General features: G+C 38.8%; 1 protein-coding gene across 7 annotated transcripts; it reads right to left on the minus strand.

Annotated features, from left to right (window-relative positions):
- Positions 1-1,016: 1,016 nt before the first annotated feature.
- LOC149117745 (uncharacterized) lies at positions 1,017-7,242 on the minus strand. Of its 7 annotated transcripts, none has more exons than XM_089285492.1 (6): positions 7,112-7,242; positions 5,964-6,016; positions 5,157-5,290; positions 4,583-4,657; positions 4,056-4,115; positions 1,017-3,513 (listed from the first exon to the last, which is right to left on the minus strand). In XM_089285492.1, exons 3-6 carry the CDS (start codon positions 5,179-5,181, stop codon positions 2,405-2,407), a joined length of 1,269 nt encoding a protein of 422 aa, XP_089141618.1. In that variant the 5' UTR covers positions 5,182-5,290; positions 5,964-6,016; positions 7,112-7,242; the 3' UTR covers positions 1,017-2,404. The 7 variants fall into 7 exon arrangements, with proteins under 7 accessions (XP_089141618.1, XP_089141610.1, XP_089141613.1 ...); XM_089285484.1 differs by having other exon boundaries at positions 5,157-5,387; XM_089285487.1 differs by having other exon boundaries at positions 5,157-5,287; positions 7,112-7,241.
- Between the last annotated feature and the right edge of the window lie 10,948 nt (positions 7,243-18,190).

Consider the following 18,190-nt stretch of genomic DNA (forward strand, 5'->3'; position numbering starts at 1 on the left):
CGCTCCCGCTCAAATTGCTTTAAAAAATTGCTTAAACCGTCGAGCTATGCAGGCTACCTTTTTCACGTGCTAATAGTTTCTCGCCTTTCAGTTAGTGTCGTTTTTGCACTTGTTTTCCCGATATCACATGACAGATGGCATTCACAAACATCACGATTATATAATGTAGGCCCAGACACACGGTGCAACCATGTGCCCAATAGTCCCTATCAATTACATCTTGTGTCCATACTTAAATTGCTAAGTGCAATATTGAAGGGGAAAACAAGACTTACAACTACACTTGCAGAAGTAGAATCTAATTCTGCATCTGCAGTATTGTGCGTAACAATTCCAGGAATTGAGCAAAAAAAAAAAAAAAATGTTGCGCAAAAAAATGCTCGAAATGTTGCACCCTGTGTCCGGGGCTTCATATTGTTTTTAAACGCCAGTCCTTGAATTAACGCCTGATAAACAATGTTACGTTTTTCTGTGGAACGACTTCAACCAGAGCCGGCCGAGAAATTTCAACAAATGACAGCAAGAATTTGAAAGTAAAGAAAATGACTTTGTTCGTGGTCCAAGCAAGCAAGCAAGCAAGCAAGCAATCAATCAAGGAAGCAATCACGCTGGAGCAGGCTGATTGTTGGCCGTTGGAAATGTCGATTTTATTTGGGTGGTAACCATATTCCAAGTCCCACTGCGACAAAAAATAGAATTATTTCAACAGTTGCCGCCCTTAAACCCTTCAAGAGTGGCCTGTTGAGCTCACAATAAGAGCTGAGCGAATTTCAACAAAAACTTTTATCTACGGTTAAGCGATAACATGCTTTTTTCTACGGAAATAATTTTAAACTTGACGACTAGCTAAGTCCTTTCTACAATAACGTCCTGGAAACGACTCAGGATGGTTTGCTCTCGCTTGGAGGCTTTGAATGTTTCAAACCATCCCTAAGAGAAGGCAGTGTGATCACGGGAAGTCAGTCGGAAGTTTCACCAAAGGAGAGAAGAAAACGAAACAAGCCAGTAGCCAGAAGTAAACCAGCCTTCTCTAGTCGTTTAATTATTTACAAAGACATGTTAATCAAACATGATACAGCCGTTTGTGTCTGGCAGCTGAAACACAACTTCTCTAATTAAGCAAAAGTTATTAAGTCCTGGTTAATACAAAGTATTCAATGCAACATAATTCAATACCAGCGAAAAACAACCAGGGCACTTGCAACATCAGCAAGAGCAAAGGATGGTGTCTTTTCCAATAAAATCAAAAGAAATCAAAGAATGCAAACAATACAGTTCGGCAACAAAGTTTGAAACCCAACAAAGTTGCAAGAAGTTGCCTACCTCTTGGAAAACTTGGTCATTTGATGATTCATTAGTTTTGATCCTAAATTTATGATAATGCTAATATCTATAAGTGTATGTCTCACATCGAATTATAATCCAATCAATAAACTTGTTGTTGATTATATGGCTGATGGTTTCACGACAATAAGATAATTTTTATATATACAAATTGTCTTGATTGTTCATCGGTCCACACCCTTTGGATTCTATCTCACTTGGGTGTTTTGTTTCCTTTGTGGGAATTTTGCATGCGAAACTCTTACCTGTAACATTTTATTGCCTGACAAAGTCTAAAACTGTTTCAAAAAATTAAGATCAAAACTAATTAATAAAAACATTGACATAGTTTCCCGAAAGATCAACAACTTCTTGTTTATATTCTTCAAGGTCAGTGGTTCATTTACAAAAAAAAGATATCGCCAGCCTCTGTTCTCAATTAACGTTTTGATAGCATAATTAACTCTGCCCAAGTGAACAAAGTTAAAAATAGCAATTTGGCCCATGTGGCTTGGTTTGAGCACTCACAATGTAATATAACACTAGTCTTGAAAACTTACCGAAGCAGCCAAATAATTGCAATATCAACTACTACAAAGTCACGGCTTCCTTAACTTTGTACCCACAGTAATATTTTAACACGCAACAGCAGTTTCTTCATCACGCCATGATGAGCCCAATAAGCGTCTGCACTGGAGGCTAATGTTAAGGTAACTAATCTAATATCCCAACTTTCCAACTACCAAGATAGTTCATATGCTATGTGACTGACTGACTGAGTGTCAAGAGTAAATTCTTGAAAAAAAGGCTCTTAAATCAAAATGTACATTTAATTTCAATAACAAAATAAAATAGAAAGATTAAAAGCAAGAAAAACAGGAACTAAAAATGCATCAAAACTAATGTAGTCTGGGATTTTAAGAATTCTCAAACCAGTCGTGCAATTGATTTAGATAGCTAATAAAAATCTGGTAAGGTACTGGTGCACTGTGAACGCTACCAGTCATAATCACTAATCATATAAACTCCTATTTGACTTTTTTTTTTTTCAAACAGGAGTATACCCCAACTTTCCTGAGTATCAAGATTTGCGCATACCATGTTCAGACATGTGAAAGAGAATGCCACATACATTATGACAGTATTCTCCACACATCCAGCAGATGAAATTTTCTCTGTCTTCAGAGGAACGTTTCCTGCATCTGTGTCTTTTAAAAGTCTTATTATACTTGAAGCATTTACGGCATTGCTCGCATTTGAAGCCTTTGTCACCACTGTGAATCCTCATATGTTGTTTCAACATTGATGATTTATTAAAACATTTATCACACTGAGTGCATTTGTAGGGTTTCTCACCACTGTGAATCCTTAGGTGTGCTTTCAAATTCCATGAGCGGTTAAAGCATTTCTTACACTGAGTGCATTTGTAGGGTTTCTCACCACTGTGAATCCTTAAGTGTCTTTTCAAAGTTGATGAGCAGTTAAAGCTTTTCTTACACTGAATGCATTTGTAGGGTTTCTCACCACTGTGAATCCTTAGGTGTGTTTTCAAATGCGATGAGTAGTTAAAGCATTTCTTACACTGAGTGCATTTGTAGGGTTTCTCACCACTGTGAATCCTCAGGTGTGTTTTCAAATGCGATGATTGGTTAAAGCATTTCTTACACTGAATGCATTTGTAGGGTTTCTCACCACTGTGAATCCTTAGGTGTGTTTTCAAATTCCATGAGCGGCTAAAGCATTTCTTACACTGAGTGCATTTGTAGGGTTTCTCACCACTGTGAATCCTTAGGTGTGTTTTCAAATGCGATGAGTAGTTAAAGCATTTCTTACACTGAGTGCATTTGTAGGGTTTCTCACCACTGTGAATCCTTAGGTGTCTTTTCAAATGCAATGAGTAGTTAAAGCATTTCTTACACTGAGTGCATTTGTAGGGTTTCTCACCACTGTGAATCCTCAGGTGTGTTTTCAAATGCGATGATTGGTTAAAGTATTTCTTACACTGAGTGCATTTGTAGGGTTTCTCACCACTGTGAATCCTTAGGTGTCTTTTCAAATCCGATGAGTAGTTAAAACATTTCTTACACTGAGTGCATTTGTAGGGTTTGTTGCCACTGTGAACTTTCAGATGTTTTGTCAAACTTGATGTACATCTGTTGAATTTAGTATCCATATGGCTTGGCAGATTTTCTGAAATACAAAAAAAAAAAAAAGATATTGAAAAGTGTTCTGGAGTTCAATGAACTATAAGCATCAAAAGAAATCAGAAAGCAACTAGCTAAACAGGAACAACATGAGTTAGACAGTCACGGCAGTACTTATGCACTAGGATCAATTTTGACTATGCAAGTCAAAATCCGCAGACCCTTGATTTGATTGAGACAGGTTTATTGTGTAATCACCAATCACAATAAAGTTCATGGTATGCGAGCAAACCTAAAACACCACAAACTACTGGTGCTGTTTGTGGTTTAGTTTTCTGATGCCTAATTGGCTTTTTCCAAGCTTCACAATAACATTCCATATTGAGTGTCTTTTCTATGGTGTATGGCAAGTGGAATATGCAAGATTAAAGAAATTTAATAGTTCGATGTTGTGTAAATTGCAAAAGCATTTCAAGTCATACTTTTTTCATAATAATAGTATATGAAAAGAGGCACAGTCGCAATTGGCCCTGCATAGAGGGGCAGTGGGTTACATGTTGAAAATGTACAGCAATCACTCAAAGTCACCTTTTTTCTTCTCGGTGCAAACTTTAGCTTGATTATTTTCCTTGTCCTTCTTGCTAACAGCTGCAGTCAGTGGAAATGGAAACAAAGAATTACAATTACCAGACATGATAAATTGTAATGGAAAGCATCAAGACATTTCACAATTTTAATGACTGTAGTGTTAGGTCTCCAGCCACTATATTGAGTTTGAACAGTGCAAAAATTTTCTTAACAAAAATTAAAATATATCACAATATTTAGAGACAAAGCCAAATCAGCCTTAGCTGGTTTTATTGTACATGTAGGTCTTCTTGATACATCTATCCTGGTCAAATTACAATTTGAAAATGTTGGTTTTTCTGGAGAGAAGAGAACAAGAGTTCCCAGAGAAATTTAAGCCTTCTAAGCAAGACAAGAACCAACAACAATCTCAACCCAGATGTGGCAGCAGGTCAGAATCAAACCCAGGCCACACTGTTGTGAGGGAAGCATTTTCACCACTGCACCATGCCTGCTTCCCTGTAAAAGGCGTAATCAATCATAGTCACCTTTCCTTGTTTTAGATTGTTTGGATATTTTCGTTTCAGTCTTTCTCTTCTTTGCTGCAGTTTCTTCAGGAGAACCTGCATTTAATCACACACAATCTCATGGAGGACGCATACATTACTATCATCATCATTAGTATATGTACTCATGTCATGTTTTCATGAGACAGGTTTAAGTACTATGGTGTTTCGTAACTAAACTGTAGTTATAAAGAAGCTGTTTAAACAGAGCTAATTGATAACAGACAATGGACAGTCTGAGCTTTTCTCGGAGAGCAAGTCTTGCAATGCTGTACAGAAACTATATTTGGAAGGCATAAAATTTCTGACTTCGAATAGTCCAACACTGAACAAAGGTCGTTGTCGATTCGCAGTTGGTGAACACTGTGCAAAGGCTGTTATGACGAGTGAAAACTCTCCTAAACCATAAATCTTTATAGATAAAATTAATAGTAGAAAGAAAATTCTGATATCTCGCAGAAGACCTTTTTCTATCACAAGAAAAGTCAAACAGCATCTGCGGCGAAGCCTGGGCTGGGTACAGTTGTAGATGTTTAGCAACTGCAATACTTCTTACTTGGGGCTGCTTTAAATTCAAACATTTGCTTGTCTTCTCCATACACCTTAATTCTGTTATTTTTTTCTTTTGTTTGCGACCAACGGTTCTTCTTCTTGCACCAGCATGTATCCTGTTGCTGAGCTACCGAGCTGCTGATAGATAGGAAATGCTCAACAGCACTTGACAGTGACAGGAAAATGGCAGTCTGAGATTTCTTTGCCTAAACAATAGTTAATTTATCCCTTTTGCCTGTTGAATTGAAATCCACTTTGTTAAGAGGAATTTTTTTCTATTTTTCTACTCTCTACGCACTAAACGCATGAGCACTTGCTACGAAGATATCTCAACAATTTCTACACTATACTTTTCCTCGGTTACCGGCATCACCTATACTCAAGTTCTGCTGTAGGAAAAGATCTTTCCAGTGATACTCAGGTCAGTGTGATCATCATCGTCATAAACTTAATTTTACTGTCAGGGTATTTAGCTAGGTGACTAACTGGGGACACTGTTATAAAATTGGAGAAATTGAGCAATAGTATGCATGAAAATGCTTAGAAATATGAGTGAAAAACTCGGAGCAAAATTTCCCTCATTTATACTGTAAGGCTATTCTCTGCTAAGAATTTCCGGTCTTGATGACGCTTTCTCTGGAATTCTTCAACTGAAAGCAAGACCAGTAGAAGGTCAAAAGGAGAAAAAGGAAAGGCAAAAAAAAATTAAAAAAAAAAATCTAAAGTCTAAAGACGTAGGTCACTTTCTCGTCATGTTGCAAATGCCTTTTCAATGAGTGTACACTAGCTAGAGAGAACATGCTTGTCTTACCTCCCTTTCTTTTGCAGGAATTTGATCCTTTGTTTTTACCACCCATATCATGTCTACAAAAAGAAAGCATCAAAATTGTTAATTAATTTTTATTTACTTCACCAGATGACTAGAACTTAATTTTTTTTTAACAATGCAAATTAAGACAACTTACATGCACATTCAACCCTATTTTATGGGCTTCTTTCAAGAAGCCCTTTGATTACAAATCAAAATTAAACACTGAACTTTGTGTGAGTACGATTTCCAAACCAATCGAACTCAATTGCACAGATTGAACCCAATTGAATGCAATCCATTAGATTGTGCTCGATTGAGTTTGGCAACCAAACTCAAAATCAACACAATCCAATGGATTACGTTCAACTGTGTAACCGAACTTCAGTGAATAAATTCACTTGAACAAAGATCATGTTATGGGAAGAAACAGAAAATGATGCATTATGTGGTCTCAAAAACACACAAAAAACATGTGTTCTACCAAAGTGAGGATCTTCCAGGTCTTTGGGGGAACAAGGGAACATGATCACTTTATCTCCAGGGAACAAGAGATATTTTTGGAATTAATTGGAGAGAACAAGGGTATCTCTACTACTAAAGGGAACTTTGACAACAAAGTCTAGGGGAAAATGGAATTTATTATGGGGAACAAGAGAGAAAAAATAAAATTTTCAAGGGAGCAAGGGAACATAGTACCCCCTTTGGAAGGAGCTCGAGCCTCGAAAGACTTGTTACTGATTTTTAGTCACAGTTTTACAAAACTCAAGAGTTCGGAATTGAAACGTTCGATTGACTTCGATTGTCCAATTATTTTTGTGTGAGTTGAATTTCAATCGATTTCGATCGAACTCAATCCATGGATTGAAATTTAGTTCCATTGGGTTCGACTGGCCATGCCAGGCTTCATTTACTGGTGTGCTGTTCATAATTATACATGAATACCTAGAAAGATTTTAATAACTGAACATGAAAAGACTAATTTAACTACTCGAAATCATCGAAACACTGAAGTCAATTCTCGAACGTGCATCTTAATTTGAAGAGCTTGGCTAGATCAGCGGAATCAGTCAATCGTCAATCAAAGTGGCTCTGACCCTGTTTTATCTAAACGGACATAAGAACATTCACAACAAAGCTACTATACTTACTAGTTTGGAATAAAAATAATCCCGAGAAATCAACAACTCCTTCGATCTGCTATTCTCCAGAAAGTCTATCTTTTTCCAGTTCCCGCCGAAATGCATCACGTGACTTGGAACCGCGGTTTATGTTCAGTGGCGGCAAGCCGCTGACCGCATGCTCATTGGCGGTGTCACAGTGATTTGCGTATCCTCGAGTTTTGGGTACGGCCGAACCCAAATCCCTGGTGTCTTGAGTATCCCCACTGCGGATACCCAAAACACTAAAAGCTTAAAACTGGGGCAAGTGAAATCGTCCACAAGTCTGCTCAAAACCTAATCATCTTCTTACGAGGTTTTGTCTCAAGAAATTAAAGCGTTATAGCTTGATATAAACACAATATGTAGCTGAAAAGAAACGATAACAAATAAACATATTGGAAAGGGATACGCCGATATTACTAGGGATTTAGGTGTCCCTTACAATTTAGCATTTCTAGTCCTTTTCTCCCTTGAATGACTTTTGTCTTTGTAGGTTTTCTTTTCATTTTCGTCTTCTGTCGATTTCGTGGCTACCCTGAATTAAAGATACGATAGCAAACAAACTTATTGGAAAGGGATACCCATATCACTAGGGATTTGGGTATCCCTTAGAATCAGGAGCGGATCCCAAGACTTACGGTCTCCGTCCCCGATTATGGCTCCTGTTAGAATTTAGTATTTCTAGTCCTTTTCTCCCTTGAATGACTTTAGTCAGTTTGCAAGTTTGCTTTTCCTTTTCGTCTTCGGTTGATTCGGGTACCCTGAATTAAAGAAAAGATAACTAAGAAACTCTCTGAAGGGGATACCGGTATCACTAGGGATTTGGGTATCCCTTATATTTTGACAATTTCAGCCCTTTCCTTATAACAATGACTTTCGTCTTTGTAAGTTTGCCGCTTTACCTTTTAATCTTCGGTCGATTTGGCTACCCTGGCATGAATTAAAGAAACGAGGACAAACAAACGCTCTGGAGCGGGTTACCCATATCACAAGGGATTTAAGTATCCCTTACCTTTTGTCATTTCTAGTCCTTTCCTCCCTTGAATGCCTTTCCTCTTTGTAAGTTTACTTTGCCTTTAAAACAGCGGTCGATTTAACTACCCTGAACTAAAGAAATTATTACAAGCCAACAGTTAGTGGGGTATCCCTACTTTTATATATTTGTTTCCCTATGTCCGAAGATTTAAAGCCTTGTCTACTTTGTTTATATTTATTTTGGCTTTTTTTTTTTTTTCGAGGGGGGGCGGGATTTGTTTCCGAAACAAACCAAAAAATCCTTTAAAGGCATAGAGAATTGTCCCCTGGCAAAATCTACCTTTGACGCACCATGATCCGAGAGATCTTAGATCGATCTGTTTAGTAAAGAAACGCAAAATCCGTTTTCGGATTCTTTCGGATTTAAGAATGCAATCTTCGATGAATGAATGCAATCTTAACGCACCCTAAGACAAAGTTTATTTCAGACAGGCAACATACACAGAAGTCAGTAACAGTGTGCATGTTGCGTAACGCCGGTTATCTCAGTGTGTTCGCTCGCATATTGATTAAATTCAATCGCCGAACTATCCGAGGTTTACAACGCGCCTTTCTCGTTTAAAATAACGTCCATATCAAGGGTTATCCATAGACAGCAAGCGCATGTTCATAAAAGGAACTTTAGCTCGTGAATCGGTTTTGTATGTCTTTATATTGCGGACTCGGATCAGGCAGTCTGTTATAAATTGCGACTCTTTTCAGCGACATTATATGTTATATCAAGATTAAGAAAGCTTTCAGTAATTAAGACAAAGCTTCCTAATAAGATAAATGGATTTTGAGTAGAATTATGGATGATTTCACTTTCCCCAGTCTGTGGTATTTAACGCTTTCAGTGCTTTGGGTATCCCTATTGGGAGTACCCAGGCCAATGAACACGGGATACCCAAAGCACTGTGGCAGAGGCAGTGGAGGCCATGTTTTCTGTTTCAAGAAGGTTGTTTTCTTGTGATGTTCACTCTTCTGTACGGACAGTTTCCACACTGAGACCAAAAGGTAGGTAAATAAAGTTTGAATAGTATTCCTTCCGTTTTCTCTAAAAGTGCTGCGTTAAACAGTTCATGTCAATGTGCAATTCTCCTAAAACTGTAAAAGAAGGAATGCCGGAAACCCAGAAAACCGGAAATCTTAAAAACCTAAAATCCTAAATCCTAAAAGTTAAAATCCTAAAAATTAAATACGCTATATAATACAATTAGGCTACAAATAAAAAGTAATAACTACAAATCAAATGCACGCTTAAAAAGATAAGTCCTAAGATTAGCCTTAAAAACTGCCTCTGATGATGAAAGTCTAATCTGGAGGGGTAGTTTATTCCAGAGCGTTGGTGCCGCCACGGAAAAAGCCCTTTCACCATCCGTTTTAAGATTTGCTCTAGGCTCATCAAGCAACCTGTTGTTTGAAGATCTTAGTGTGCGACCAGAAATGTTAAATCGCAGTAGGTCTCTAATGTAATCAGGGGCCAGTCTATTCAGAGCTTTGTAAGTTAATAAAAATATTTTGAAAATAATCCTAAAATGAACTGGCAACCAATGTAAGCTCCTTAGTATTGGTGTGAAATGATCCTAATTTCTCTTTGTGTCAGCCCTGAAATGATCCCCGACGAATTTATTGAATGGCAATTAAACATGGGACTATGGATCGCTCAAAGATTATAACAATTAAAATGATGGTAATAAAATTAAGCGTTCACTTCGTTATTAGCCAATTATTTCCCAGCTTTACCGCACACTCTTACAAAGTGGGTCGCATTCGTTGATAGGGCCTATAAGATTAAGGGGCAGTAAGGTTCTAAAGAAACTATGGTGCTGTGTCGGGGGAGAGTATGACAAAATAATTTGGTTTTATCAACTGGGTTTATAATGTGAATTGGCCACCGGACCAATTCACATTATCAACCCAGTTGATAAAACCAAATTACCTATAAGATTAAGGTGGCGAGCACAGTTTTCGCGCGCGCTCTTGCTATGTACTGGTTCGTCATCGGACAGCATTTTTATACGGACCTCCCAGTCGGCTTTTAAAATATATATGCATTACAGCCGAGGAGTCAGAGAAGAGCACTTCTTTTTCTTTGTCTCCATCATTCTAAGCTTCTCGACCCGGTTTGCGGCTGCCGAAGAATACAACTGAAATGCCTGGCCGTTGTGTTCTTTGTCGTCCGTGCTATTTGGGCTCACCAGGCAAACGCTGGAAACATAACCACACACATAAAACACAAAAACGGATGGAGGCCCAATCTCGTCCCCACTCGTATCGTATTCCCAACCAGTCAGATTTGCCAGATTTGACAGGAAGTCCGTGCATAGCGGACTTCCGGTGTTGGACCATTCTCGGTGCTGACCAATAGGACTAGGGTCTCTGGGGACGAGAATGCTGTAAACCATTCCAATCGTCAATGGCCTTTTGAATTAAAAAGCCAGAAAAACTAATACCTCCACAACCTTTACTTGAAATTTTCACTTTATTTTATACTACTTCTGGCGGTTTACACTGAGTACAAGATGCTACGCATATAATTTTACCTTATTATTTAAAACTACATGAATCTAACTACACTGTGGTTTCTGCTTAAATGCGTTACTGATGTATTTACCGAGGAAGACATTTTATACGCTTAGGTTAAAGTGGGTGTAGATTATTACCTTACGCATTGATAAATACAGCTCTTGAAAGGGCCACCGCGCCCTACAACATTCTCGCTGCATGTTTTCTCGGAGTTTAGCAACCACAACGATGTCAACCTGAAATGTCAGCCGCCCTCTAGAAAGTTAGCGGCCCGCCGAGCATTCACTTCCGCGACTCGATCCAAGAACGCAAAATGGCGCTATGGACGAGAAGGAGTTTGGGCGTCTCTGGTCCTCTATTGCGTTGGCGAGTTCGAGAGAACAGCAGACTGCAGGCATTCTAGCACTCTCAGGCAGACAAGAGGCGATCTCCCTCGGGATTTAGACTTAGTGCGATGGACATTTCAGCCAGTACGTTGACTGATAAGGCATAGTTCATAAGTGAATAGAGATGGTGAATTTTAAGCTTAGTAATGAAATGTGAAAAGTGAAGTGATAAACATCACAGGAGCGTGGAACAAAGAAAAAATCTGAGTTCTCGACAGGAATCGAACCCATGACCTCCTGAACACCGGGCGGGCGCTCTATCCACTGATCTACGAGAGCTCATGGGAAGCAACTTCATTTAACTGAGTCCATATGTGACATGCGTCCTGCATACTGCTAGGGTCGGCACTGTCGAAGTCATCGTGAGTGTGATAAGTGAATAAACATGGTGAATTTTAAGCTCGGTAATCAAATGTGAAAAGTGATCTGATCAACATGACACGAGCGTGGGACAAAGAAAAAATCTGAGTACTGGATAGGAATCGGGCCCATGACCCATGACCATGACATTTTACATCACAACTAAAACATCTGAGATGAATTTTATCATACATACATTTAACATCACAACTATAACGTCTGAGATGTATTTTATCACGTCTTACGCAAATATTTTCACTACTGACACAAAGAAGCATGCTTCCCATACACCAAGTTTTCTATACAAATAATAAAATAACGGTTATTTCGCCAGATTTACTGGCACGCTTAATATTACTTGTGGCAATACTTCTCCGCCAAGTCTTTTCGTTTCACCAACTTGTGCTTTAAAGCATCAGATAAAGACTTATATGTTGCGGCAGAACCGCGCTGTTGTTTCCAATATAACAGCATCCGAAACACCCTTTCATGGTCCGAATCAAAATTTCCACATAGGGCTTGAAGAAATAGCTCCCCGATTTTTAATCGACGACCAAGTTGGGTCCGCTTGTCGCCGATACTCCTACCCAGTCCTTCTAATTCTTCATTCTTAGGCACACCTTCTTTGAGCAAAACTGAAAAGAGAGTTTGCCAGTACACACAAATTATTTTAGAAAACTCAACTTGAGCTCCAATAAAACACAGTACCTCTTCGGCGGTCAACTTCAAAAAGACATGCGAACTCTTAACCTGAGCCCACGATATGGTCACATGATACTGGTGAGCGGATACCTTGTTTTGACAGCTGTCAATTAATCATAGCATGGATGTCCAATATCAAAGATGTACCTATGGTAATGGTGCTACCCTCTTATTTTTCAAGGTATGGGGTTTGGCGTGCGGACGTACGGATGTATGGACGTACATACGGACAGTCACGTGACACCCAAATAGTTTTAATGATAATGATCGATGGGTTACCGAATTTTGTAAGATAACCTTAAGGTGCTACCCTGGTCTCTATCTGCCTGTGCTCTTCCAAGACCTTAAGAGAGCTTTAATCTGCATGTTTAAATGTTCAAGGTGTCATGGGGGTTCTTGTTTGTCTCGAGACAGTCATTGCTATTGAGTTCGAATTTGGCCCACAGCAGGGGCAGTGGGTTTAACTTTAAAACTGTACCACATTAAGAAGTCATAAATACCAATCACCTTCTGCCTTTTTCTCTGGTCTTGCTGCCTTGGCTGGTGGTTTCTTGTTACCTATTTCGTGAGAAACTACTGGAGTCAGTACAACACATGAACAAACATCACCATTATAGTGGACACTCAAACTCTTGATGTACATGTACACGTATGGCATCAGGAGAACAGTGGAAATGTTTTAGAATTTTCATGATCAAAGTGTTTTCTCCTGTTACCATCACTGGTACATTGTATCTAACTCCTGTTGAGTTCAGTTTTGCACAATGCGGCAAATATTATTAGCCTCTAAGAGGTTTGTAGCAATCAATCACAGTCCCCTTTTTCCTGTTTCTTCAATGTAGCTTGAGTGTTTCCCTTCTTCCGGGGTGTAGCTGGAACAATATAACTACAGTTACCAGACATGACATTTAATTGAGAGCATCATTAGCACAGTGGACTTCTACTTTGGGTAGAGGAGCACAGAAACTCATCAGAGTGGAATGCCCAGATACAGTTATTTTGGACCAAACCAAACATTTTTATTGAGCTTTTTACCACACTTCATTTCATCCAATTGATATTAACCTTACACCCGGCAGTGGTTGAAAATAGACTGAAGTTTTGGTATTTGATATTTCCATAGAAACAACAACCAAAAAACTCAAAATCGATAAAAGATTAATGTTGCGTGAAAAAGATGTGATATAAAAGACCTAACACCAAATGATAAGTTTAACATCCATGTAATAAATATCTTGGTTGCATAAACGGAGATCTCGGTAACAAAGCCAGCCAAGCTTCTCATATGAACACATTGACATTTTTACGAAGAAAAGAGTGGCAAGGCGAGATCTCGGAAACCGAGTCAGCCCGGTTGACGAGACATATATGAAGGGGCCCTAAACTGCACTGGCCAACTGTTACTTAAAAATGTTGATTTTAACAAATGAAACAAAGCTAATTTAGGGCATGCAACTGTAAAAAGTACTGTTAGCATCTCTGGTACTGCTAAGTTCTCTGAGTACACTTTAGTAGAAGTTCAAAGTTAATTGCATCTTCATGCAATATAAAACTGACTCTCTGTCCTTAATCCTGAAGTCCAGACCCGACATAGCCGAGGAAATCGAGCCCTGTGTTATGTCGTCCAAACCTCCATTGATCTCATTCAACGGCGCATTATTTCATGTTACTACAGGACAGGAGTATGCTAAGAATGTATCAATAAAAGCCACAACTGCGCTAAAACAAACAGTTTCATATCAGCTTGTTGACGAAACATGAGAAACCTGCGAGCACAAGAGCGGTTCGACAAATAGCTGAAAGGTGAAGCAGATTTCTAAATCGATTTTCGATAAAGCATTCCTGCGAAAAGGTTTAGAATTACTAGTTCAACTGCTTACGTGGATACAAATAAGCGATCAAGTGACACCCTGCAACCAGAAAACGAGAAACAGCAAAGAATGATATGATACAACGCGTGGAATAGCGTGCAGAACAGGCGTAATATTTTCGCGTATTTTAGGCAAAAAGAGGCGAAAGCGAGGCGACCGCGAAGCGCGAGTCGCGCGCGAGGGGAAAAGCGCGAAAAAATAACGCGTTAATTTTTTCGCGCCCTTCGCGCTCGCCTCGCTTTCGCCTTTGTTCGCATAAAATACGCAAAAAAGTTACGCCTGTTCTGCATGCTACCATGGAAAAAACGCACAACACTGTAAATGGATTTGAAGACATACAATGACTGCGTATGATCTCCCGTTTGGCGGGCCGAGCAGGAATCCTGTGGTGAGGCCCGCGCGGTGATCGCTCAGGATCAAGTACCGCGAAGTGTGATATACAGGGCGCTTATATGTACCCGGCCTTTTTACGCCCTGGTGATACACGAGCGCGGAGCGCGACCACGAGCGCTCTGCGCTCGTGTATCGCGTTTCGCTCTCTACCCCTCTAATCCTCCTGCTCTACAGGCTAGGATCAAGTTGACCAATGATCCAAGATCATTCTGATCATGGTGCATAAAAGGAGCCGAGTAATCCGTGACCAGGGTGGATTCGTCTTTCCTTTGATATACCATGATCCGAGTGATTGGATCGCTGCTCCTGATCCAGATCAACCCAAAGAGACGCACCCTAAATGTAAACCTAAAATGTTTTTTTTTTTTACCTACAGTAACATTTTAACGTGTAACAGGAATCTCTTGAAGTAGTTTGTCTTTGAACGTATCCTGTCATTTTTGAATGCTGTCGTATAAAACTAGTGATTCCTACCATACTCAAGGGACTTAAATAATTCAGCCATTATTTCGGTAACTTTTTTTCATAGCAACAACACATTATTTACTCCATTTTAATAGTAGTTAATATATTTACTAGTACATAACAGCTTAGAACTTGTATCTTCAACAACAAAACTGCTTGCCAATACATTTCTGTATTTTATTTTATAAGATATTTAGATTTTAAATGGTCTATATTGCACTGTAGCTTTATGGAAAACATATTTCTAGTGAAAATCAAAAAACATGTAAATCAAAGAAATAGGCACCTTAACTTTTTGTGAAAAGTTCCTCACACAATAAAATTCCAGAATTTAGACCATCAAAATCGGAGTTTTTTTTTCTTTGTATAAAAAGCTATTTTTCTTTGCCAGGCTGAACAGGTTTTTTTTATTTCTGATTATTTAAATGCCAAATTTCAGCCTGTAGGTTCTTAAATCACCGGGTTCTTATATGCGCTTTTTACTGAAACTAAAAAGCTAAAAATGTCAGGAAGCTATATACAGAGTATATAAAATAGTCTGGAATAAGGTCCACAATTGCAAGGAAACATTATAACTTTTGGTACTGAACTTTTCAGCCCTCATATATAAAGCTCCATTGAGCTCTGGAAATGAGCACTATATAAATTCATGTATTGTATGTCCAGAGAAAAATCTTGCGTCATTATCTGTTTTTCAGATTAAATGTTACATAGTCAAAAGACAAAGTGCAGTCTTGGAAACATCTAACCTCTAAGCGCCCTCGAAATACTGTTTTAAAACTGAATTCAGAACATGTGTTCAAGATTAAGGCTCGTAAGACTATTGTGGTGCAAGCAACTTTTCACTACTTAAACGTTGAATTTCTAGAGCGCGTTTTTCTAGCCTGTGTCGCAGCCGCCCTCCACGAAAGAGAAAAACTGCTTATTTTCTTTCTTGGGGAGGACGGCTGCGACACATGCTAGCGTTTTCCCAGGGGATATAAAAGTCAAAATATTCAAAACTCAACCCACCCTGAGCAACGATCGGTGTACTAGACATGTTCACGGCCTGGAATGCTTGTGACAACAGACTTTTCAAGTTACTAGTATTCTCACCGATTACCCGATAAAAGACATTTTACAGAATATCATCGCATCGTCAGTAACATTACTACCTTTCGTTATTTTGACTTAAAAGTTTCGAATGTCAACAGTACAATTAATGTTATTCCCCGACACGTTTTACCTTTTTTCATAGCCTGCGTAGCTTGACGGTTGAGCAAATTGAGCGCGCTAAGAAAGCGGCGAAGCGGCGAGAAACCTCAGAGTTCCTCGCGGCTTCGCCGACTTGTGCGCTCCCGCTCAAATTGCTTAAAAAAATAGCTTAAACCGCCGAGCTATGCAGGCTACCTTTTTCACGTTCTAATAGTTTCTCGCCTTTCCTGGGCACGAGTCAGTGTCGTTTTTGCACTTGTTTTCCCGATATCACATGACAGATGGCATTCAAAAACATCACGATTATATAATGAAGGCCCAGACACAAGGTGCAACATTGAGCCCAATATTGCCCCTATTAATTTTATCTTGTGTCCATACCGAAATTGCTGCGTGCAATATTGAAGGGGAAAACAAGACTTGCAACTACACTTGCACTAGTAGAATCTAATTCTACTTCTGCAATATTATGCGTAATAATTCCAGGGATTGAGCGAAAAACATGTTGGCCAAAAATATGCTTGAAATGTTGCACCCTGTGTCCGGGCCTTCATATTGTTTTTAAACGCCAGCCCTTGAATTAACTCCTGAAAAACAATGTTACGTTTTCCTGTGTAATGACTTCAACCAGTGCCATCCGAGAATTTTCAACAAATGACAGCAAGAATTTGAAAGTAAAGAAAATGACTTTGTTCGTGGTGCAATCAATCAATCAATCAATCAATCAATCAATCAATCAATCAATCAATCAATCAATCAATCAATCAATCAATCAGTCAGTCAGTCAGTCAGTCAGTCAATCAATCAATCAATCAATCAGTCGGTCAGTCAGTCAGTCAGTCAATCCAATCAATCACGCTGGAGCAGGGTGATTGTTAGCCGTTTGAAATGTCGATTTGACTTGGGTGGTAACCATATTCCAAATCCCACTGCGACAAAAAATAGAATTATTTCAACAGTTGCCGCTCTTAAACCGTTCAAGTGTGGCCCGTTGCGCTCACAATAAGAGCTGAGCGTATTTCAACAAAAACTTTTATCGACGGTTAAGCGATAAGATGCCTTTTTCGAAGGAAATAATTTTACACCTGACGACTAGCTAAGTCCTTTCTACAATAACGTCCTGGGGACGAGTCAGGATGCTTTGCTCTCGCTTGGAGGCTTTGAATGTTACAAACCATCCCTAAGAGATGCAGTGTGACCACGGGAAGCCAGTCGGAAGTTTCATCCAAGGAAAGAAGAAAACGAAACAAGCCAGTAGCCAGAAGTTAACCAGCCTTCTCTAGTCGTTTAATTATTACAGACATGTGAATCAAACATGATACAGCGTTTGTGTCTGGCAGCTGAAACACAATTTCTCTAATTAAGCAAAAGTTATTAAGTCCTGGTTAATACAAAGTATCCAATGCAACGTAATTCAATACCAGCGAAAAACAACCACCCCACTTGGAATATCAGCAAGAGCAAAGGATGGTGTCTTTTTGTGTAAACCAACGAATGAAATCGAAGAATGCAGACAATACAGTTCGACAACAAAGTTTGAAACCCAACAAAGTTGCAAGAAGTTGCCTACCTCTTGGAAAACTTGATCATTTGATGATTCATTAGTTTTGATCCTAAATGATAATGGTAATATCTATACGTGTATGTCTCACATCGAATTATAATCCAATCAATAAACTTGTTGTTGATTATATGACTGATGGTTTCAGGACGATAAGATGATTTTTATACATACAAATTGTGTAGATAGTTCATCAGTCCACACCCTTTGGATTCTATCTCACTTGGGTGTTTTGTTTTGTTTTTTTTTTGTGGGAATACTGTATGTGAAACTCTTACCTGTACAATTTTATTGGCAGACAAAGTCTAACCCTGTTTTAAAAAATAGGATCAAAACTAATTAATAAAAACATGAAATAGTTTCCTGAGAGGTCAACAACTTCTTGTTTATTAACAGGGTTTGTACTCGTTTGAGCTCTTCAAATTCCATGACTTTCCATGACTTTTTCAAGTTTTCCAAGACCTTAGGTTTAGCTGTCTTTTTCAAACATTCAAAAACTTTCCTTGTTTTAGAGTAATTTTTTGACCTTAAACAGTTCAACAGACACAAACTTACCGAAGCAGCCAAATAATTGCAATATCAACTCCTTAAC

The sequence above is a fragment of the Orbicella faveolata genome, unplaced genomic scaffold, assembly GCF_042242905.1.
Source record: "Orbicella faveolata isolate gen_17 unplaced genomic scaffold, um_ofav_v1 contig_1, whole genome shotgun sequence".
In the NCBI taxonomy this organism is placed as follows: domain Eukaryota; kingdom Metazoa; phylum Cnidaria; class Anthozoa; order Scleractinia; family Merulinidae; genus Orbicella; species Orbicella faveolata.